This window comes from Sander lucioperca, chromosome 9 (genome assembly GCF_008315115.2).
Source record: "Sander lucioperca isolate FBNREF2018 chromosome 9, SLUC_FBN_1.2, whole genome shotgun sequence".
Taxonomy (NCBI): Eukaryota; Metazoa; Chordata; class Actinopteri; order Perciformes; family Percidae; genus Sander; species Sander lucioperca.
The window spans coordinates 14087441-14113116 of NC_050181.1; the positions used below are offsets into that span (position 1 = coordinate 14087441).

Consider the following 25676-nt stretch of genomic DNA (forward strand, 5'->3'; position numbering starts at 1 on the left):
AAAAAAAAAAAAATACTATACTAACCAGCACAATCTAAGAAGATGTTGTCCACGATAAGATTATTATAATATCCTTCTACAGCTTACATGTAAATTTACAAGACCAAAATACACTGGAACAAGGTTTAGGATGCAATTCTCAGAAAGAGCAATTTACACCTATGCCACGTTTTAACTTCTGTAAGAAATGTTTCACTGCATAAAAGCCGCACCTCCACATGACAGATACAGCAGCGCAGCACGACATAAGTAACTGACGTCTCTTAAAGCAGCCATATTATGCTCATTTTCAGGTTCATAATTGTATTTTAAGGTTGTACCAGAATAAGTTTACATGGTTTAATTTTCAAAAAACACCATATTTGTGTTGTACTGCAGTGCTCTCTCTCACTGCTGCAGATCCTCTTTTCAGCTGGTCTCTGTTTTAGCTACAGAGTGAGACCTCTTTTCTTCTTCTTCTTCTTCTGTACTATCTTTGATTGCACTGCACATGCCCAGTAGCTCAGATGTAGATCATGTCAGCTAGCTAGCTCCATAGACAGTAAAAGAAAGGCTGTTTCTACAACTTCGGTCAGTTACAAGGCAGGATTAGCTGGGAGACTTCTAAATGAGGGCGCACATGTAAGTAGTTCTTTTGTAGATTATGGTGAACTTGTGTGTGTTGTAGAAGTGCTTTGCTATTGAGAACGAGGTAGCATGCTAGCGTTAGCCATAGCGTTAGCATGCTAACGCTACGAGCTAATGGTTGCGGTTAGCCTGCTCGTTTCGGCTTGTGACGTCACAAGCCGTGCCGATTTTGAACAGCTCACCCAGAGACTGAAGGCAGGACACATTCAGAAACTGTATCTCACTCTGAACAGCATGGATGGATTTTTTTCAAAGTTTGTATGTGTGTGGAAGCACCAGAGACACAAAATAACACCCCAAATCCCAGAAAAAGTGATTTTTTCATAATATGGGCACTTTAAGACTGACACTGTGGAATCAAGGATTTCTCATTTGGCATCTTCGGCACGTCCGTCCTCGCGTCTCTTCCTCGCATCTCTCTCTCTCTCACATCCTCGACGGGAGGAGCTAAGACGCGAGGAAGAATGAGTGAGGGAAGCGAGGAGACACGTTAGCAGTAGGGGTGTGAAGATTCACCGATGCAAATTGGTATCCCCTGCATCGGTCTAAATGGACCAAGATTCCACCGATGGCCCGGTTCTAACGCTACGAATCGGTTGACTGAAGCAAGTTGGGCAACCTTGCCCCTATTTTCAACTGTTACTAAATGGTAGTAACCCCTCCCCCCTCAAGTTGAATCCCCCCAGGCTAACTAAGTAAATAACTAATTTAGCTAACTATGGCAACATTATACTTCCTGTTTATAATGTGAACTGTAGTTCCAAAAAATTAAGAGCATAGAAATAAGGCAATCCATCAATATTAACTGTTTTGTACTATTTGTACCTTACAAAGGTTCAGAATGTCCATCAATGTGATTCCTATGTTCACACAGTCAGATAACATATTACACACCCTGGAACACTTGGACCAGCACAAGCAATGGAAAATGGATGGTTGTACAGCCAAGTAAATACACACAGACCCTGACAGTTGATGATATACCCGACACAGACATCTCTATCTTAATGACAATTTTCCATTGATTAAATTCATTTCAAATACACTTCAACAACAAAATAAATCCATGTCAATTAATCCTAACTAACCATGATGAAGCACTCCTTACCATCTCCCTCCCAGACATGTTTCATTCCCCCCGATCGCTCAGCGACAACACCAATTAAAGAAAGCAGGAAGCACACGTACGTCTCAGGTGACAGCAGCGTTGTCAGGAGCAAAGTTCAACCGGCTTAACTATCCAAGCCCAGTGGCTGGGCCAGGCTGTTTAGCAGATTACCTATCTCACTACGTAGGATTGTAGAATGTGGAAAAACAGGAGCGAGATGAGGGAGAAGTGAGGGTCAAAGAAAGAAGGCAAGAGAGATGGCACAAAATCAAACTGCACTGTAGTAGGGATGCATTTCACATTAGCTGTGCAAATATCTTACACAGAAAACGCTGATTTCCCAGTAGAGCTGCACTCGGGTGTATCAAGTGTACTATCAAGTCATAACAAGAGATGACTATGACCCAACTCTACCAAAACCACTGATACTGTGTATCTATTGGTCTATAGCTGCATGCTGTAGTAAACTGTGTGGAATAATTTGCTGCAAACTGCGTTTCCCAATTTTGATTGAATTTGGAATTTTCACAGCACTTTAATTAATAGGATGTTAAAGTAGCATTTTTAGCACCTGATTTAGCTGTAACAATTCCAAACGTTACTGTACAATGTATTGTCTCAGAAATAATTGCCATTAACAATATAATTGTGTCTTTCAGTCAAATTTTAAAACATTTATTTATTTATTACATTTTTTAAACAAATTTAAGTTTTGAATGAATTCCCGGATACATCTTTTGGTAATATATCACTGTCATGTGATGTGACCCACATAATATAATAACACAAATACACAGCCTATGAAGTAAACCACGCCTCTTTATTATCATAAAACATTTTTCTAACTGTATGCCCTCTTGTCATTTTTGTATAGGGCCAAGTGTCAACAACTAACAATTGAAATAATAATAAAATATACAATCCGACAAATAATCACTCATATAATTACAATTTGGCATATCTAAACAAAATCAAGAACTACCATTAACAGTCATACCCCTTAAGACCTTAGCTAATGTTAGCAATTAATTGCGGTTAAACAAAGAAACCGCAATTATGTATAATGATTGACAATTTGGGAGTGGCAGTAGCTCAGTCCGTAGGGAGTTGGGTTGGGAACCGGAGGGTCGCTGGTTCAAATCCCCGTACGGACCGAAATACGGAGGTGGACTATTAACAAGAGTGTAAATTGTAATTTCCCCATCAATAAAGAGCATAAATTATTAAAAATAATTAATTAATTAAACAAATTCAAATTATTAAATAAATTATTAATTAGACAATTATGTAATAATTGTTACAGGCCTCTTTTTTTAACCAGTTTTGTTAATTAGGGTTTATTTACTCAAGCTTAATATACATGTTTGCTTATCAAATTGGCAGAAATAACAGGGAAAATGCTTAGATTTCTGTCACATAAGGTAACGCAGACTCATTGCCTTAACTGTACGCGGGCCGATCATTACTGCAGTCCGTAGTCCCAGACCCAAAAGCCCACTCTGAGCCAGGAAAAACCCAGAGTAACTGGATAATGGAAAATCTAGTAAAACTGTTGTCAAAAGAAATATCTTTAATTCCTTTCCAACCAAGCATACGGCAATCCAGATGTGACTCTAAAAACCCAGTCACAACATCTGCTGTAGCCTGTGACCAACACTCAGCCGCAGATCGCCTAGGTCTGATAATGCTCGCAGCTTCAACAGGATTATCTGGGATGGAACAACAGCATGAAACTGCAGCTCTACAGTGTCAACAAGCTAACTCAATTACAACCCAATGACTTAAAGGGTAAGTAGCTTTTTTTTTTTCAACCAGAGGGCTATTTCACAAAACCAAGACAAGGGATTAAGCCGGGATTTCCCAGTTACCCTGGCTCAATTTAGCCTTGACTCGGTTTCACAAAAGCAGAGGCACCTAAGTTACCATGGAGATGTATTCTGTCCAGCTAGCCTGGTCCCAACCAGGCTAACAGCCAGGATTTATTAATCCTGGGGCATTTTCTGTTCACTCAGCAGTGGGTTTACCTTATTGTTATCAGCCTACATTAAAATACAACAGCCACATATTGCTGTTCAGTTAAGCACTGTTATTATTTAAAGTTGTGACCATTATTTTTTTGAATTACTCATGTGACATTGTTACTGTTATATTGCTGTATGAAGACTGCTGTTCATATTGTTGTTAGAAGTTTGATGCATATATTATGGCAGTTGTTGAGATAATTAGAAAAGGCTGATAAAGTTGCCAAATGTGTTTTAAATGAAGTCTGTTACTAAGGGCACTATATAAAGTGATGTACAGTTTCTATAGTGACCAATGCACTTTCAATCAAATTATTTTAGTTGATTAATTTTTTTGTATTCTTTAACGACTATACTTTGGGAGGATTGTACAATTATAAAAACCTATTCTAATTGTACAATCCTCCCAAATTACAACCTTAGTTCACTGGACCAGTAACTATATAGTGTAGACTACTGTACATTCATGTGACAACAGGGAGAGGACACCCCAATGGTTTTTGACCTTATGTTTTGCTGGAGGGAAATAACTGATTAATACACTGTTACATTCATGTTTACAGTGTGCATGGAATTTATCACTTAATTCTCTTTATAGTTTCTAGATTTTAGAGTCCAATTTCTTCAGTGTCTCTTTTCTATGTCCATATATAGAGGGAGCAAAGCATATAATACATATAATCATATAAACATATAATTTGCATTAAAAGCGAGCAGTGGAAGTTAATATGACTTAGGAAATTTATATTTTAGCCCAAGAGAGAGAGAGGGAGAAACAGAGTGAAAGAGATATTTATGCATCATATTCTAGCGTTGTTGAAAATTGATCTTCATGGTAAATTTTACATAGTTACATAGAGTAACATTATCTTCCGCTTACTTTTAAGGCAAAGAGTCCAACTGTTAATTTGTGCAAATGATTAGGAGCCTAATCCTTGAATGGTATGATTATGAAGATTTCAATTCAGAGCAGTGGTCCGTTAATGTATATATTTAGGCTGCTTGCACATTCAGTCGGTCCGTGATCGTCTGCCACGTTTTTTCATTACAACGGCTGTGTTTCTGTTTTACAAATAATGTGTTTCACGTTATCATACTTCCACAAGAATCTGCTGCTCACTCTGTATAAAGTATGAACAATGCGTATTCTCCATTTTAGCATCAGTAAATCTGTGATCGACCTTGCGGTCTGTTAAGGAAAGCCGTGAACGTGCATCTATCCAAATTACTTCAGCCTGGCTCGACCTAGTCGCTCCTCCTCAGCCTGGCTTGGCCTTCGTGAAACTCACCTAGCCAGGCTGCACTGATTAGACTAGGTCAAGCCTCGCTTTATCGGTTATCCTGGATTTATATATTCTGCTTTTGTGAAACAGCCCTCTGGACACTATTTTCCTATGTTTTTGTGTCTAAGTGACCGATGGGAACAACAATCTTTGACATTGGTCCAGTATTAAGCGAGATCGCTGCAGTCGGCAGCGGTGAAACAAGCAACAATGTAAGTTAATAGGGCAATCGTCCAGCTTGTATTTACCTTCACAAAAGTTTTGTGAAGGTAAATAAGTTTTTGCTTGTTTTGCCGCTGACAGGCTCAGATTATTATTCTGACAACATTATGGAAAGGATCCCTTCAGAGATAGACTTTTAAAACCTCTTTAAGACCTTTCTGTTTAACCAGACACGTCTCTGAAGTCGCTAGCACTAAACCCACCAGACTCCATTTAAAAAAGCAATACTTTTAGCGTGTATAGAGCCAACATATTTTCACATGTAAATCGGTAAACTATGTGTTTATTTCAACCAAAACTAGAGTTGTGATGGTTGTAAAAGTGGAAAGACAGCCCAAATGACTTTTCACGGTGTTATTTTGTTTCGGTCGCATTTGAATGAAGTGTATTGTACGATGCTAAAATTACCGTTTATTTACATGGAGTCTGGTTGGTTTAGCGAACGCAATTTCGCGGATGTTTTTATGTTTAAAAAAAAAGAACCTTACTCTTCAACAGAAAGGTCGACCTCCTTAGAAATCCTTTCCATAAGGTTGTCAGACACTTAGAATATCAATCTGAGCCTGTCAGTGGCATAACGAGCACTTTTGTGAAGGTAAATACAAGCCGGACAATTGCCCGGTTAACTTACATTGTAGCTTGTTTCTCCGCTGCCGACTGCAGCGATCTCACTTAATGCTGGACCAATGTCAAAGATTGTTGTTCCCATCAGTCACTTAGGAAAATAGGATCCAGGTTGAAAAAAAAAAGTTAGCCTTTAATATGATCGAGAAATTGGCATGACAAAAGGGCAATACTCTAAAATGAACCTAAACTAAACTGGCTTCCTCTCACCTTGACAAAGTTGTCGGGGAAGAGGCCCCTTTTCCCGTTAAGGTCTCCCTCCATCCAACCATCCTCTTCTATGTACCGCACGTTCTTGATGATGTCGCCCAGTCGCAGCGTCAGCTCGTCTTCATGGAGCGCCTCGTACTCATACTCCACCACGACCTCTACTCCAGACAGCATGAGGGAGGAAATAGAGAGGAAAGGAAAAGGAAGGGGTGAGAAATGGTGTGAGAAAGAGAAGAGGGCAATGCAAGGTGAAAGAGGCAACAGGAGGTGTGAGAGAGAGAGAGAGAGAGAGAGAGAGAACAGAAAAGAAGAAAACACGCAGGAGTAAAGAGAAGGAAGAGACAGGAAGTTGCAGGAAGAGCATACGGTTGAAAGCAATAAGATGAGACAGTTTAGGGAAAGAAAGGGTTTGAAGAAAGTGGTAAAAAAAGAAACAATGGAGACATAAATTAACAAAACATCAACAGTGATCTCAAAATAACAATAGCAGCAACTGAGCAAATGTCGGTTTTGTGTTAAATTGAATTCCAGAGTGGTAAAACCTAATAGTGACCCGAATTTTGGTAGTTCTGTCTGGAACAGCAGTGTGTATAGAGCAATTCAATAGTCAGAATAGTCTTCAATGGTCACAATAATTAGGAGAAGCCAAAAAGATTCTGAACTTCTGGACTGGACTCTGCAGTGATTGGTTGAGCTTCTGTTTAAATGTCATTATCATCATTATCAGTGGTGGAATGATACATCGACCTGGATCATTATATAGATTCAATCCCCAATCCCTCAATCCAATATTATTGATACAAAGTCTCTTTAAGATGTGCCTTTATTTTGAAATTCCAACTTTATGTTTATTCTTTTTTGTTAAAAAGAGTAGATTGTTTTTTAATTCGAATGTCTGGAATAGCTTAGTAATGAAACTGTCAAATCACATTGTAGTTGCTTTTTGTAAATGTATATTGATGTAACCGATGGTGTTAAATGGACTTCTGTATCGTCTTGTATCGGTTGCAGGCCGCTGAATGGAATCAACATCGTATCGCGGCACACTTTGTGATGTCAATAAATATTGTATTGTTGTCCAAAGAATCGATATAATATCATATCATGATTACACGTGTGATTTACACCCCTATTAGTTATCGGTTTAGTGATGTGTCATCCAGACAAATGCTTTAAAGCAGCCATATTATGCTCATTTTCAGGTTCATAATTGTATTTTAAGGTTGTACCAGAATAGGTTTACATGGTTTAATTTTCAAAAAACACCATATTTTTGTTGTACTGCACCACTCTCTCTCACTGCTGCAGCTCTTAGTGCTTTGCTATTGAGAACGAGGTAGCATGCTAGCGTTAGCATGCTAGCATTAGCATTAGCATGCTAACGCTACGAGCTAATGGTTGCGGTTAGCTTGCTCGTTTTGGCTTGTGACGTCAAAAGCCGTGCCGATTTTGAGACTGAAGGCAGGACACATTCAGAAACCGTATCTCACTCTAAACAGCATGGGTGGATTTTTTTCATAATATGGGCACCTTAAACATTAAAAGGAACACAGCGACTTATTGGGACTTTTTCACTTATTCACCGTAACCCCCAGAGTTAGACAAGTCCATACATAGCCTTCTCATCTCTGTGCGTGTTGTAACTCTGTCGGACGCCCCCAGCGCTAGCTAAGCCTAGCACAGATCCTGGAGGTAACCGGTTCCAACTAGCCTACTGCTGTTCCTATTTACATGTTGTGATTTGTATAGTCACAGGGTGTACAAATAACAAGGTCACTATGCTTTTACTATCTAGTAATTGTTGACTCTATTACTCCAACTCTGAGTGAACTCCAGGCGAACTCTCTGCTCCTCACCACAGGGCTTCGGGTGCTGCTAGCAAATCACTTCGCCCAAGTAGCAGAAGTAGCAGTGCTTCACCTTTCTGAGAATATAGTAGATGGCTGTGTCTCATATGACCTAGTTATTTGTACACCCTGTGACTATACAAATCACAACATGTAAACAGGAGCATGTTGGCGTTATTTTGTCACTTATTCAGAGCTGTAGGCTAGTTGGAGCCGGTTACCTCCAGGATCTGCGCTAGGCTTAGCTAGCGCTAGGTGCGTCAGACCGAGTTACAACACGCACGGCGATGAGAAGGGTATGTATGGACTTGTCTAACTCTGGGGCTTACTGTGAATAAGCTAAAGTCCTAATAAGTCGGCGTGTTCCTTTAAGCTATGAGTAAATTTAGGTTGTTACAAGAAATCATCGCATTCATTCCAAACCTTTGGCTTAATGTCGGGCCCAACAACAAACCATCATTTGAAGACCCTAAACATTTCTAAAACTCTGACTGGTTGGTAAAGCACAGCAAGTATCCAGTGAAATTTGAACTTCTGAAGCAAAACTAATTTTTTTTTTGGGGTCTAGTGACCAGGTCAGACTTCTTCAGAAGTAGTGTGAACACTCAAATCTTGCCCAGATCAGATTTTTTCAAATCAGATTTAGACCACTTCCATATGTGGTCCTGAATCAGACCCAGGTCTGATTTATTTCAATGCGGCCGCAGTGTGAACAACCAAGGCGGATTTGTGTTCCTTCCCCTACAATTAACAAAAAAAATGTACTGCTCAGAAAATTTGAGAAGGAAATAACTTTTCGGCTAGAACCGCAACAAACAAAGGGTAATTAATAAAATGTTTTGTGTATTAACGGTACAAGATAAGGAAGGAAATGGCAAATTGCCCCAAATCGGGCACAAATTTTTCTCTGTTCCGGTGGTGAGAACGTAGAAATGTGCCTCACAGACCACAGAAGCATCACAATGACCACAGATTAAATCTTACAAACCTACCCTAAATACGATAATGCTGGGTGAAAAAATAAATAAATCTACTGACTCCGCTCTGACAATGAATGGATGTCTCAGTCAGTGACAACCTGACTTACACGTCACATATACCTAAAGTATAAAATAGCAATCAACGAGGAGTACATGGTCAAAAAAAAACCATCAGACTTGGTATGTTTACACTTTTTCTATTACCATCTGAACAACGTAAACAAAGGGGATAGTGCAGTGCACCTGGTAAACAATAGAGAGGAAACACGATGGAATGTAAAGAATAAGAGAAATTAAACATGAACAACACAACTTCACTGTAGACAGCTGCAACATATATCATGCCGAGCTGAGTGAGACTGTAGTTGTGGAATTACTTTTGTCTCATGCAACGCAAACACAAATGTATCATACACCTATTTTCCACCCTGCGCGGTGTTCTGGAGGCGCTGCGAGCAATTGCGGCCATTCAAGTCAATGCTTGATATTCCACCACCATAATCTGCTAAAGACACGCTGTGTATTGGCAAGAATCTGGTGATACGATACGTATCACGATACACGGGTCACGATTCAATATATTGCAATATATTTCTATACTGTAAGGCGATATATTGGGATTGTTTTTAAGTACAATTTTAGAAAAACTAATATTTAAAAAAAGACATGATGTGCATAAAAGTCAAACAAGTTTACTTTAGGTAAACAATTCAGTACACAGACAATCAAACTGCCAGTTTGGGATTGTGGTTCACAGGTTCTTAGTGAGCTAATTTTTATATGTTAAAGTAGGCCAAAGTTCAGCCACAGCTACATTGTTAGCTTCTAGCAAAAAGTCAGGCACTGCTAGGCACTGTTAGGTGAGGACACTAGTGGTGTGTCAGCATAGCCATCTACCGGTAGGGGGTTTAAACACAACATAAACGTGAACCACTGTCTTACATGAATATGTTTTGCACATAAACTAAAAAAATATATATATTGCGATACTCAACTGTATCGATTTTTTCTTACATCCCTAATACGCGCCACGCGGGGCGTTCAGACAGCCGGGCAGGAAGTGAAACAGCTAGAGTATCCAGTCAATTTACCAAAACACACCCCCCCAATATGATATATGTCTCCTCTACAACACCACAGACGATGAGAGATTCATCTCGGAGGTGGAAAAACATAATAGACATCACAGATCCTTTTTATAAGGACAACGTCAGAAAAGAGAAGGCATGGAGTTTAATTGCAGGAGTACTTAGAGTGGAAGGTAGATACTAGCTTAATAAACACGGGATTGTTCTTTCAAGTATATATAGAGACAATTAAATGATAAAAATTGAGTCGGGCAGGCAAGACGCTCCGCTTCTGAGACGCTCCCGGTGTGGTATGGCGTGTGGCAGAGGACAGAACAAAACTGCGGCGCAGCCGGAACACAGCCCAGTGAAGAATGCATGTTAGATATATTGCAACGTAACAAATACATGGTTAAAATGTATTAATTTTCTAACATCAAATGTTTTGCATTTTCAATTACTGTTAACGTGCTGTTTGGGCATCCAGAGTACAGGAATTATACCTGGCCAATCCCAATCTTTGAATGGGTAACAGGGCTCCAGACTAACTTTTCCACTGGTAGCACTGGTGCAAGCAACTTTCTCAGTTTGTCGCACCAGCACATGATTTGGTCACACCCTTCTTTTTTTGGTACAGCCTGGTATTAAATCAATTACCTTGCATGGTGATGAATAGTTGTCATTATTTGCATTCCCTAGTTTTGTATTGATGGAAAGATTGACAGGGACTTGATAAATCGATTTGAATCTAAATATATTTTCTCCGCCACGTTAGCCTTTGTGGTAGAAGGTGGTACTTTTTCTTCTTCACAGGCGTCGGCCTCTCCCTGCCTGCACTTTCATCATCAGTGCCATCTGAGTCAGAAGCTCTCGTTGTCTCTGCCTCCCCACCAGTCTCCTCATAGCTCTCCTCACTTTGCTTTTTAAAATAATCAGCTATAGACCTCTTCATCAAACACGGCAACAGCTAAATGGATTGTTCCGTAGAGCTATACGGCACTATGCACTAGAGCTCGTAATCTTCCTCTAGAATACCATTCAAATTCCAATATTTTTTTAGATTCAAATATTTAACGCTCAAATGCAGCCTGTTATTAATATGTACTACACTACTCAGGCTTATGCATTGTCAATGCCACTGCAAGCATGTGGTTGTTGTTACACATTCCGTCCACTAGAGGGACTTCCAACATCAACCTGGCCTTGAAGGGGACCTACGTCATGGGCATGGCGCATTGCATTTCCACTTTTTTTACGGTTTCTTGCAGATTGTATATGTATATATGATTGAATACAGCTATTAGAAGGTAATAAGTCGAAGCTAACTCTGACAGCTGAAGATCAGCTAACATTAACTTTAGCGGTCTCCTTGAAGCTCCCAGCTAGGCTCCTATCACTCGCGACGCAGTTAGGAAACAAGAACGAGCTAACTAATGATAACATAAGCATTTCCTCTTATCCCTTGCTGCAGTGTGAATTTCCCCACTGTGGGATTTTGAATCTTGAATCTTGGCGGATGTCGATTTTAAAGTCATGTTAAGCCGCAGCCTGTCACTCCCCCCTGCCTCACAATGCCTTGTGTTCCTCACTCCCGCTAACTAATTGTTCATTAGATGTGACATGACAAAAGCGTTTTGTTTTCACAAAATGGTCTCAGTCTGGAGCCCTGGGTAACACGCACAATGAGACCAATGAGAACACAAATACTGGTTCAACATAATCGGAAAAAAAGCCTTCTCTTGAAAATGCTGTCTGAGCTACAAAAAAAACATATATTGGGTTTTTAAATAAGGGCCACAATAAGAATATGACAGCGAGAGGGTTTAAAGACTTTGAATGATCTGCCTCTTTGAAAGATACTGCATTTAAAAAGTTGTTGAGTTACAAAGCTGCAAAAAAGTAATTGTTTCCTGAAAACGAGGCAACTCATCTTGATTAACTCTTGTGTTGTCTTCCCTTCAACCTTGAAAAAAACACTTTTTTTTCTGACATTTGTGATGCCTTTTTTTCACAATTTGTTTTGGCTTTTTCCAACATTTTAAATTTTTCTTCTACACATTTTCAGCGCTTATTTCTACGTCCAATATTTTCTGATATAAAACAAAAATTTAAAACGGGCCAATGTGACCCGAAGTCAACACAAGGGTTAATCATCTTACATTGGAATTACAGAGTGTGTGTGTGTGTGTGTGTGTGTGTGTGTGTGTGTGTGTGTGTGTGTCCGCTTGTTTCACTATATTCGTGGGGTCCAAAAACCGGGGAATGCAGTATACTTGTGGGGTCTGCACAGTCTTGTGGGGCCCAAAACGCTGAACCCCACAAGGTTAAAGGGCTGTTTGAGGGTTAAGACTTGGTTTTAGGATTAGGGTTAGAATTAGGTTATGGTTAGGGTGAGGGTAAGGGTTAAGGTTAGGCATTTAGTTGTGATGGTTAAGGTTAGGGGCTAGGGAATGCATTATGTCAATGACGGGTCCCCACAAAGATAGTGAAACAAACGTGTGTGTGTGTGTGTGTGTGTGTGTGTGTGTGTGTGTGTGTGTGTGTGTGTGTAATAATAATAATAATAATAATAATAATAATACTTAGCGAAAGAGAGAGGCGAGGGAGTTTGACAGGCTGCCTGACTGCTTCCAGTGCAGCAGGTTGAGCAGCCTCTAAAAATAAGCGGGCTACAGAGGACTAACTGGCAGTGAGGTATTTCACTAAGTGCTACGGCCCTTTCACACATGACTCACAGCAGAGAAACTCGACTGGCATGGCTGACTTCACGGCCAAAACAAAAACAGAATGGGTACACTGCAAACGTTGCGTCTCCCCGTCAACGTGCATGTGTATCAGAGTTTCACCAAGTCAAATTTAAGACTTTGGGAGACATTTTTAAGACCATTATGAATGACATTTAAGACCTTTATCGCAACATCAACTAAGCCCTAAATTCTTTTTACATTCCTTTTTCCAAGCCAAGTATTGCTTAACTTGCACTTCCACGTAGCTGAAGTTTAAAAAAATCTGTTTTATATCTGTGGTACAATCCGAAAGAGACTCGCACCAATAACACAAAAGCTGATTGGCTCCAATATAAGGGCCTTTTCACACCTGAAAGTCCGGACCAAGGTTCATGTTTTTGTTACATTGTATACATTTGATCCGGTAAGGTATGGTTTCACACTGCAGTTAGAGAAGCAAAGACACGGGAACTTTCTTTCTGGAGCATTTATTCAGAGACAAACGGAAACCTACACTGTACATTTACTACCACTTAACAAATAAACTGCTGATGTATTGTCTGCTCTGATAGCCGTCACTCTCGCTCTCATGTAGCCTACACACTAAGCACCGAGCTATTCCTTAAACGAGCTTCCCCGGTCTTGTAACACAAGGAGAGCCTGCCAGAGCTTCTTCTATTTGGTCCGAAGGTCCGAACCATCCAAAAAAAAAGGCTTTCACACCATAAACGAACCTGACCGAGACCAACTCTTTTTATCGGACCAAAATTTGGTCTTTTAATCCGGACTGTGGTCCGGGGGAGGTTTCACACCTGTAATTTTGGTTCGGATCAAACTGAAAAGTCTGAAAGTCGGGACCAAATGAGGTAGGTGTGAAAACGCCCTAAGTTACACGTTGGTCTCATTTGTAGTCTTAATACAGCAAAATGATATTTGGACTAGCGAAAGAAAGAACTACAACACCACGGAACAAAAAATTAAAAAAAGAGCATTACAGGTAGCATTGCACGGATGTAGGAAAATTAAGACCTGTTTAAAATTATTCAAGACCTAGAACACAATACTTGAGTGAATTTAAGACTTTTAAAAGGCCTTAAATTTAGATTTTACACACACACACACACACACACACACACACACACACACACACACACACACACACACACACACACACACACACCTGGGCAGAGTCATCCAGCAATAAACTTCATTGGCCAATCAATGCAAGATTAACGGCTGTGTCTGTACTGTCCCTCTGACATCACCAACATCGGCCCCAACTCTGCAGCAGCCTGGGCCAACCACCAAGGAGAAATTGGCCCTGGCCAATAATCTCAGAACAGAAAGCGGAGGGAGAAAGCAGAGGGAGAAAGCGGAGGGAGAAAGCGGAGGGAGAAAGTGGAGCGCCTGCCCAGCTGCCTGCTCTGTCTAACTGACAGGGTTGTCTGCAGTAAGGGGCAAGAGGGCCAAACACACAACATGTTCTTCAAAGCAAGTGGGTCTCATTATTTCATAGAATGCTGATGAAATCCAGGGATGTTCCCATCAGGCTTTTTAGGGCAGATACTGATCACCATAATGCCATTTCAAATCGATTAGAATAGGCTGACAGAGCAGATACCCAATCGCCAATTGTTTCATAGCAAGTTCCTACCTGATGTCACGTTCACGTCGTGCCGTTTACACCGTAATTACTGAGTATGAAAAACTGCTCACATCAGCTTCCTGGTTGTACTTTTGAGTCAGAAATATTGGGAATTTCCGACCATGCTGACGACTACAAACGGCAACAAAGTGTCAACAAACCCTGCAGCAAAGTGACGGCAAAGTAGCTCTCTCTGGCCGTCATAATTAGCCCAAATAAGATCAATATTAAACACTATAAAATGTATTCAGCTAATTTAAAAAGCCAGTTTAGGCTATTAAAAGTCAAAGTGAAATTGCATGTATGGTCTGTACAGCTTCAGGTTTATAATGGACGCGCTCTGCTGTCCACATGCTGCAGCAGATGTTTCACGTTTGTGCTCCGTGTAATTCTGCCGTAGTTTTGGTTTTCCACCTCCGAAGTAGAGCAGCGTGCAGCCACTTCCCTAAACTTTGTCTCATTCAGAGACCAGAGACCCAAACGGGGCTCTGTGTCTGTCAGAAGATCTGAGATCTACCGTATCAGCAGAGCAATCCCGTAATGCACAGCAGACTATGGTGCAGGTAGATTATTTTCTGAAATATAGTGACTTTATTCTCGTAATAGCCTATTATCACTTTATTTTTCTCAAAATATCACGACTCCTCCAAATCACAGAGAGCACAGATGGGATATATTTTGAATGTGCACAAGGTTTTGAACATGAGCAGTAATCTTGCTCAAACACATCTGAAATATTACAGTCCAGGGCTTTATTAATCCATTAAAATGAATTTGTGTATCATTGAGGTGAATAATTGTCATATGCACATTTAAGGCGGTTACTTCCTCAACAAAAGACACAAAAGAGGAGGGAAGAGTAAATAATGCCTCTAGGCTACATATGTGCTGAGTCAGATATAATTAGAAAAGTCGATCTACAGGAGAATAAATAGCAATACAGAATGCCTGAGAGCCTTATTGTAATATATTCCATTATGTTTTTATATTTGGATTGTAATCTATGTTTCCCTTTACATAAAGATATTTACAGCATACACTGATTCAGAAAAAGGTAAATAGGTGCATAAAAATTCACCAGAATGCAGGAAATGAAGTTTAATGCTCAAAATACCAAAAAAAGAGACCCCCACAAAGATGAAATCATAATTCGAACCCTGGTTATCAGGCAAATAAAACTCCGATACAGATGATCCGTAATCTGCCAAAAAAAAAAAAAAAAAAAAAACGTCTATCCCTAGTATTCAATTTAACAGGAGTTGGGTGTGTCTGCATCAGCCAATTATATTGGAGTAGCTTTAAATTAGTTTGCTGTTTTTTTCTGAAATGCATCACAAGTTTTCTTTCAATCGTTTTCTAAAATGTCCTCTTTAAAGTCCGCCCTCCATGTCTCAAGTCTAACCCGCAATTTCCACCAACTGCGGAACGGCTGCGTGTCGGCTCCGTGCTCCGCCGTCCTTCAATACCCACCAGGTCCGGATTTGTTGCGGAACGGCTGCGGCCATGACTGACAGCTGAAGTCACGAGGACCCACGAGATCTCGTGAATTCACGTATGATTGCGCGCTATAACGGGATGTAGTTTCTATAACCAGAACCACAAACTTGACTTCAGGCCTGTCTCCGCCCATTATGATGTTTTCAAGGTGTAGTGCAGGGAAATATGATCCGCCGTGAGCACGGTGTATTTTATTTTGAAAATTAACCGGATGTTTTATTTTGTTTCTGTGCTCGACTTCTTGTCCCGCACTATCTGCCGTGTGCTGAATTGCTGCAGAGCGCTCCGATAGCTCTGCGCATCTGCTCTGGAGGGCTGCGGATCACCGGAGCTGGGACGCAGTCGGAACGCAGTTGGTGGAAATTGGGGGTAACTATCGATGTTGCTGTAGAGCCAGATGCAAGCCAGTTTTATATTGTTGACATCAAACCCCTCTGACAGCAAATGTCTGTTAAAATTTCTTCTAAGGATGAGAGTGCAGGAATACACACTGATTGGTTTTGCATTGAAGAAATAAAGTTCCTCACTTCGAGATAATTAAACAAAAATGTTTCCTTAGAATGTAATGCGTTAGAGAGATGTCTTCAAAAGGTCATTAGAATCCTAGTCTATATCCTCGACGTTCCACTTCCGGGATTGCTCCGTTGCCGCCGGAAAATCCGCCCGGATTTCACTCAATTAAGCCGGATATCCGTTGCCTTGGGCTTCCTTTGTGTTGGCATTTTAAACTCCGGTGGATTTCTGAGGACTATGGTTAACTGCGCCTCAGATCTCTGCAGGGTAAATCCAGACAGCTAGCTAGACGATCTGTCCAATCTGAGTGTTCTGTTGCACGACTAAAACAACTTATGAATGTACACGTTCCACCAAAACAAGTTTCTCCGGTGCTTAGCACCAGCCAAGACGATTGTGATTGATTTCAAGAAATGCCAATAAACCAGAGCATGTTTTTCTTCCATCCAGGAATGCTGTGTGGACTAGCCAGACACTCCTCCGCAGCGCTGTGGAGGAAGGTCTGGCAAAGCGTGACAAATCAGCTTATTAAGTAGTCAGCTCTAAGCAGTACAATGCAACCAGTCTAGACACATGAAGTGCAGACAACACAAGCTGAGCGATACACAAATACAAATAAACCAAGCCAAGGCCCCAGATAGTAATTTGTGACTGTCCGTCCATGTAACCACAGGAAGAAATATGGTCTGCTGTAGTAAACAAAACAAGAGGCAACACATAGTCATACTCTGCAGAGGTAATGGTGCAACTTCCAGATGACGTGAAGCACAGGAACTTTCTGCCACCAGAGATTACAGCGCCTCTGCAACCACACAAACACACCAACACACCCTGCCTGAGAACGCAGGCCATTCAACTCAGTATCACTTAAATCGCCTGTGAACACACCGCTGTACACTTGCTATGTTTGTACACTTTTTATGTTTGGGATTGTACAGGATTTTGCCCACTTACTTTATCTTGAAGAAACCAGTTATTACGGTCTTCAGTGAAGGAAAAGCAACACAAAATGATGTAAACAATTTCAGGATTTTTGCTTTCCTATTCATTGTAAACCGTTTTTATTAATGAATGCAGTACTGTGGAAACAGCTCAACCAAGCACAATACAAAAATTACATGAAGGGCAGGACGTGACGTAAAACTGATGTGAAGAAAACTGAAATTGTTTCCCAACAAAGTCAAACCTAAGGTTAGCTAGCAAGCCAGTCTTGGTTATCAAGGTGCTCCCAAATGCTGAAAAAGAAATTTTTTAGCAACCAATATACTCCAATCAACTTTGATGAAGTGAAAACACACAGTGAGAGGCTCAATCATTTAAGGTGAATACATGGACAACACCTCAAAACAAGTTCATAGCTATTTTAATGTACACAGTGCCATGGTTAGCATTGTTAACCTAAAGCATAACCTTCTTCATTGCCTTTTTCTTTTTAATAAATGGGACTATCATTTATAAAATGAACATTAGGGGTATGCAAAAAAATCCATTCATATTTCTGAATCGATTTTTATTTTTTATTTTATGTCTACTGCAATCACATGGGAAAAGTAACTACATTTGCATACTGTGAATCGTTTTTTGAACCGAGAATCGTTTTTGAACCGAAAAATCGATTTTGAATCGAATTGTGAGCCTAAAAATCGATATTGAATCAAATCGTGACATTTTCTGAATTGTGCACCCCTGATGAACATCATGCTGTTTTGAAGAAGACTTGAAACTAGTTATTGAGACTAAAAACCTTTTAGGAAAATGTTTTCTGAGGTAATAATAAATCAAGTGAGTAGTAGGGCCATTTTCTCATAGACTTAAAAACATGTTGCCTTAGCTATTACGTTCATAGGAGGTAGTTGCTCCCAAGACCGGTAACATATTACATCCAATGAAGCATCTGAATGTGCACTGCATTCATTTAAAAGCAGGGAGTTGGAACAGCTGGAATTCTGGTAGCCAACATTACGTATGGTTGCAACCAATAACACTACTACAGCCAGTCGGTGCAGTGATTTAAACTTGCGTAATGTTACTGGGTGCCTCTGTAGCTCACCTGGTAGAGCATGTGCCCCTTTCATATCTAAGCTGTCCTATCTAATAAAAGGCATACAAATACCACACACACAAATAATAATAAAAAAAATTACTTTATAATAATAAACTTGCATGTTACCGTGCATAACATCGGATTGAAAGTTGCAGAAGGATAGACAAATCTGCCAGCTGATTGGTGTGATGTACTGTCTTACTGATTAGTAAGCACTGACAGTGAACGCACAGCTGTATAGGTTGATCTGCAGTCACCTTTAACGACAAATGAAGGTAGTCTTGTGTGTACAAGTTCTTCAGTTATTTTACGGGTGTACAAGTGAGAGGCCACCACAGTACTCATGGCTTGTTTAACTCCACCTACAACCGGGAATATTTTATATTTTAAACCTTTGTTTAGGGGGCCGGCCAGACTCAGTTAAGTTCCTTTAAAGATTTTGATTAACTGATTAACTGAGCTTTGGGGGGTAAGAATGGTGCATTAATGCAGTGATTGCAAAATGTCACTGTGTCTGTGACACTTCTCTAGTAGTCAGACTCTGGCTCATCCTACTAAATGAGTGACGGGTGTTGGCCTGTGAAATACCAGCAGTGGACAAAGTCTTCTTGGTTTGTTCCTTAGAGGAAATGCCTTTCTAAATACATTAAACGCAGCCAAAAACAGTCAACGTACAGGTGGGGTGTGTGTGTGTGTGTGTGTGTGTGTGTGTGTGTGTGTGTGTGTGTGTGTGTGTGTGTGTGTGTGTGTGTGTGTGTGTGTGTGTGTGTGTGTGTGTCAGGAGCAAACTTCCTTCCTCCTTCACTGCAGTCAGGCGGCAGCAGGGGGATTCTGGCCTAAATAGTTTGATTGGCTTATAAAGTGGCCCAGGGGGTAAAAGAACTGAGACTATTCATGAGAAACGAAAGGGAACGCAACTATCCAAGGTCTAAGCACATAAGGGCCTTCAATCAGGGTATTCCCTGGGGGGCTTTCGCTAATGCTGGAGAATTACTTTCTTCATCCAGTGTTGGACACTGGTCCCAGGAACAGCTACATTGCCTTAACTGTGATATTCACACCGGCTCATTATTATGCTTTTCCAGCCAAGTGCATTTCATGTATTTCTGAATGCAAGTAAGATGTTAACTGAATAAATGAATGTGGAAAAAGCCAACAGCTTCCATTTCTAAAGCAGGAAGCTGACTGGCTTCTCTCCCTGGACAGCTTTAAGTTAATGTGTCAGTGTGGATGTGGGTCAGCAGGTCTGCTTAGTCAGTCATGCCCTACGTGTCGTCAGGCTGTACAAAAAGGCTGTCAAAAACAAAAAAACATTCTGTAATTTCTTCTAACTAAAACTGAACCCTTGAAAGACACATAGATTAGAACCATTCAAATATCTATTTTTTTAAAGATCCACATACCTACACATTACAAAATAAAAAATAACGTCCGATATCATAAAAATGAATGTAAAGACCGTAGACTTCAGGGGTTTCCCTAGGTTTCTGGAGGGCTTAGGTGCTGCGGTAGTGTAAAACGACAACTGCGGACAAAGCAGGTGGGAAATCGTTCTACTTTTTCCTCAAGTTGTCGCCAACTCGAGTAAATCATTACATTTAGGGCTGTGGCTTTAGATTTTTTAAAGGGTAACTACCGTTTTTTTTCAACCTATGTTTTTGTGTCTGAATGACTGATGGGAACAACAATCTTTGACATTGGTCCAGTTTTAAGCAAGATTGCTGCAGTCGGCAGCAGCGAAACAAGCTACAATGTAAGTTAATAGAGCAATTGTCCAGCTTGTATTTACCTTCACAAAAGTGCTCGTTTTGCCGCTGACAAGCTCAGATTAATATTCTAAGTGTCTGACAACATTATGGAAAGGATTTCTAAAGAGGTTGACCTTTCTGTTGAAGGTTGACCTTTCTGTTTTTTTTTTTTAAGCGTTCACTAAACCAACCAGACTCCATGTAAATAAACAGTACTTTTAGCATCGTACAATACACTTCATTCAAAGTCGACAGAAACAAAATAAAACTATGAAAAGCTGTTTTGGTTCGTCTTTCGACTTTTCCAACCATCACAACGCTAGTTTTGGTGGAAATAAACACATAGTTTACAGTTTTACATGTGAAAATATGTTGGCTCTATACACGCTAAAAGTATTGCTTATTTTAAATGGAGTCTGGTGGGTCTAGCGCTAGTGACTTAAGAGCGGTCTGGTTAAACAGAGAGGTTCTAAAGGTCCATCTCCGATCCTATCCTTTCGCCTGTATCCTTTTGTTTGCTCTGATGGGCCATTAACGCGCCATCACACTCTATCTCTATAATGCTGTGTTTCCATTCGCAGCAAGAACACACACATTCGCAGCCCCCACACACCATACGCAGCCAGACAGCTTATCTTTCAGCTTGAACCAACACACAAAACTAAGCAGTGTAAAATGTGTTATTTCATATGCTCTCTATTTATTTTATCTTATTATATTTTCACGCTGCAATCAATTCAGCAGACAGAGGAAAGTACTAACATTAATCAGCCCCTTTCCTGGTGAATAAAGGGGATGTTTTGGTGAAAAACAACACAAAAAACCCATCTATTTGGTTCTTAACTGTATTTTATCTTTATGATAATATAGGCATGTGCAGAATAGGTATAAAGAAAAGGTCAGGGCAGGAGAGAAACACAATGACAAAATAATTACCTATTCTCTATTAAAAATGTACATATTTAATACACAATACATATTTTAAAATCACGTTTAATGGCATGGGCGTTGGTGGTTCTAGTGTTAAATAGGGGTGGGGGAGAAATCGATTCACGTATGTAACGTGATTTTTTTGCGACGATTTCTAAAGTTGATTCTTTTCCCTAGAATCGACATTTTTTTGGTTTGTTTTTACCAATGATTCACCTAAATATTTTCTGTTTACACGGTACCGCCGACGGCGAATACATCATATCCAGTCTCGCATTGCCAGACCTTCCTCCACCGCGGCGCTGCGGAGGAGGGTCTGGCTACTCCACACAGCATTCCGGGATGGGAGAAAAACGTGCTCTGGTTTATTGGCATGTCTTTAAACCAATCACAATCGTCTTGGGCGGTGCTAAGCACCGGGAAAAGCCATGGTGCCGCTGCAAAATAGCCTCGGGAAGGAACTTGTTTTGGTGGAACGTGTACGTTCTAAGGTTGTTTTAGTCGTGCAACAGAAAACTCAGATTGGACAGATAGTCTAGCTAGCTGTCTGGATTTACCCTGCAGAGATCTGAGGAGCAGTTAACCATAGTCCTCAGAAATCCACCGCAGTTTAAAATGGAAGCCCAAGGCAACGGATATCCGGCCTAAATGAGTGAAATCCGGCGGAATTTCCGTCGGCAACGGAGCAATCCCGGAAGTGGAACGTCGAGGATATAGACTACATCATATCAGTTTCCAGCAAAACAGACGGAAAGCAGAAAATACATGTTATGTACTTCTTTACAAATGAAATAAATGTCAGACTGACTGACTGACATGTGATGTGCATTCTTCCTAAAAAGCAATCAGTTTTTAGAAATGTCTCATGATATATTGTCTCTAGAAGTATATAGGCTAATACAACGTCTGTTTTCGTTAAAGAGGGAAAAGAAAATCGCAATACTATCGAAATACAATACACGTAGAATCGCAATAAATGGAAATCGCAATACATATCGAATAGGCACCTATGTATCGTGAAAGGATCGAATTGGGTCAAGTATATCATCCTGGCCCTAGTGTTAAAGGTGTTAGTACCCATACCCAGTCCTATTATAGGGTTGGGTATCATTTGTATTTTTTTTCCGATACCGGTGCTAAAACGGTGCCTGAATCGATATTTTAAAAAAGATTTTAAATTTTTTCTTTTTAAACACAAAATGACAGTCTGCCACATTTAAGATTGACTTGTTTATTAAGGCCATATGGTCAAAATTAAATGAGTTATTAAAAATGTTATAACAATAACTTGTAACTAACTTATTTCACCAGTAAATTGCTGGTGAACGACAAAAACAACCACTAGATGGGAAAAGCAGCGATGCTTCTGTTGCCTGTAACGTCTGTTTCAGAGCATCAGAGAGAAGCACAGCCATTCAATTGGCCCCGAAATTAGGCACCAAAATCCCCGTTGCTATTCGCTCCGGTAGATAGCGGTCGTTAAGGCACCGGTGCCGTATTAGCACCGGGTCTCTGTACCCAACCCTATCCTATTATTGAGCGACATACGATTCTATCTACAGCCTTCAAAAACAACATCATAGGGCCCAGCAGCAGCCACAACCACGCTGCAAGAGCCGTTCTGTTATCCTGCCATAAATGCAGAAATAGGTCAAAAAGCTAAGAGCCAAAAGCACTACGGCCAAAAGCGCATTCACTAAATGGTGTGCCGTCAAGCAAATGATGAGAATAGAGCAAGAGTCAAAAGCCTGTGCAAGAATGAGACTGACCAAATGAAGAGGGGGTGCTGGGTGTCCTGCATCACCCCCCTGGAGTCTTCTGGCAACAGCGTCAGGAGTTTTCATCGACATCTTGAAAATATGACATTATTAAATTTGTGCCCGGAGTAATCATGCAACAATCATTTGCATAATATCAGATGAACACATGCTTCTACCAAGATGTAATAATGCTGCTGATTGGCTGTCTCACGTTACACGTCGTAGAGGCAGGAAGAAAAAACTCTGTTACACACAGACGGCTAACGTAGTAGGAGCTGAAAAATAAATGAAAAGATTTGTGCCGTAATGTGTAATGTTGTAATTTCTTTTTGTTTTATAAAATTGGTATCGAAAAAAAGTGCCGTTTAGGAACCGGTATCGAAGTCACAGTATTGGTATCGGTCTGTAGAATTTTCACGTATCTGTACTTTACTTTGTCATTTATATTTCTGGAAACTTTCACTTTTACTCGACTACTTTTCCCCAATAAAATGTATACTTTTACTCCACTACATTTCCCCTTCGTTACTCGCTACTTGCAAGAAATTCGTACATTGGAGTGAAAGATTCTTCCTCGCAACATTTTTTAAATTCCGTTTCCGTTTTTTGTTGATGTCATACTTTGAATTCGATGTTTAAGAAGGTGTGGGAGCCCTGAACATTATGCTTCACTATAGGGAAGCCACAATAAAGTTCATAATCAAACGTTTTCTTGACTTTTACTTCTAATGATTAAGTACATTTAATATCAGAAAATTACTTTTGATACTTAAGTACAGTAAATATCAGATACTTTAAGACTTTTACTCAAGTAATAGTCTAAAAAGGTGACCTTAACTTCTACCAAAGTCATTTTCTGGTAAGATACTTGTACTTTTACTCCAGTATTGCTTTCAAGTACTTTATACAAGACTGTTATTGGTACCGGCATCAAACATTTTTGAACGATACCCAGCCCTAAATACAGGCATGAGTAACAATCTCCCTCCACCACAGAGACTTCAGCAGCCCCTCCTGCTTCTCCTTGTGTGTCACTGATATGGACTGAGATATAAAATGACTAAAAACATTCCCATTCATTGGCCTAAACACTGTGTTTGACTGATTGATATAAAGATAAAGAACAGTGTCTGACTCTACAATGTACAGCGAGACTTCCTATTGCAAAATTCACCTTGAGACTGATACAAACCACACTGCCAAGTACCTTCCTGATGGATTAGTTGACACTGCCCACGGGTTTACGGGCCACCAGGAACAAAGGGAAACTAAAGTTGACTGTCTCCGATGCGTGTGTCAAAGGAGCGGTGAGAGATAACGACAGAGAGGAGTGGAAGAGAGACGCAACATAAAAACCTTCTATCTTTCTGATTAACAGTGGCATGACAAGGCATTGGGGAGTTGCAGCTTCCCGACATATCTGCAGCAGCTGAGACACAAGAGGAGAGAGATGATCAAAAGCTAAAGGAGTCCCTCCAAAGCCATTTGGGCTGAGTCCTGGTACGCACCATTTCCTCTGCGGACACACACTTCGTCTGCAACTTACTGCCGAGTTGCGATAGTAGTCCATGAGGAAAGCAAACAAATAAATGGATTGGAAGGGGATCAAGGCAAGCTTTATGTTGGATAGTCCGTGTTTCCCCTAGGACATTTTTCCATCAGAGAAGGGATTATTTGGACACCGTTGTAGATGTCGAATTACATTTTGTAAATGCTTTAAAACTTCTCAAAATATAGACTTTTATTGGACATAGGAGCAAGAAGCCTCAGTGGCATAAAGTCACATCCTGCCTGGGAGCATTTTATCCTCCTGGGCTTCTGGAAAAATTATTGTATTATATATAATAATGTCGTTTTTTATATATTTTAAATGTGTGACACCACTTGAGCCACGGTGAAACGTTGTTTCGTGTATATGGTTGAAATGACAATAAAACACACTTGAGTTGAGCTGAATGCTGCCTCGCCGTCTGTCTGTAAACGGTAGGCGTGGCTTGGGAGTGGACTCTAAGGCAGCGAGTGCCTTAAGTGCATTCTGGGATTTGGTGTCTTTCATCCACATGAGCCAAAAACACATTGTCTGGCTTTTCTCGGCCTAGAAGCCACCAATTTCTAAAAAAATTCACATTTCTACTACATAAGGTGTCAATGTAGTGTTTGAGAAATCGGGGTATGGCCTTAACCCGAACACAATTGTTTTTTTTAAGTGTCAATTTCCCAAACTCACACAGTGGTTAAGGGTTAAATTAAGTGAGTAGGTAAGAATTTCAGTCTCACCAGACATATTTGCAAGGCTTAGATGATTTGTTTTGATTTTCTATGCGTTATCTTTACTTTCAAGAGTAGCAATCAAACAGAGTGCACGGCATATTTGAATGCGACTTCCGGTCTGTGTGCTGGGTTGAGGTTCAGCAGAAGGAACGGAACTGCCAGGTTATTGTTTTTCCTCTCCTCACACAATGCTTCCAGGTAAAGAGTATGCACAATATGGGTGTTATATAAGCCAGTGACAGACAGGAGGATATAACGGGGGAGGGAGAGAGGGGGGAGAGGAAGGAAGGAAGAGAAAGAAAAAGGGGGGGGGGGGGGGGGATACTCAGGGCCACGCAGGCAAGCTGACTGCCAGACAGTCTAAATCAGTATGCTCTCTGTGCTTCTCTCAGTCATTCACACACACAATCATCATAACTGCATTCCTTCCCACCGATCTGAGAGGTAGCGGATAGGAAGGGCAAAGTGTTACCGAAGAAAATGGAAGAAATGAAAGTGAGTGAGAGAGCTGCTGCTATTCTAAATGAGAGACTCGATTCTCCTGTTCACCTTT

General features: G+C 40.5%; 1 protein-coding gene across 4 annotated transcripts in view; it reads right to left on the reverse strand.

Moving 5' to 3' along the window:
* Window positions 1–25676, reverse strand: part of LOC116049938 (CD2-associated protein) — a 97263-nt gene that overhangs the window by 61076 nt on the left and 10511 nt on the right. For 3 of the 4 annotated variants that reach the window (XM_036004940.1, XM_036004941.1, XM_031299983.2), the window contains exon 2: window positions 6096–6253. In XM_036004940.1, the coding sequence (XP_035860833.1) occupies window positions 6096–6253 (158 nt within the window). Of the gene's footprint in view, window positions 1–1735; window positions 1986–6095; window positions 6254–25676 lie in introns of those variants that run through there. The other variant, XM_031299984.2, reaches the window with a different exon arrangement.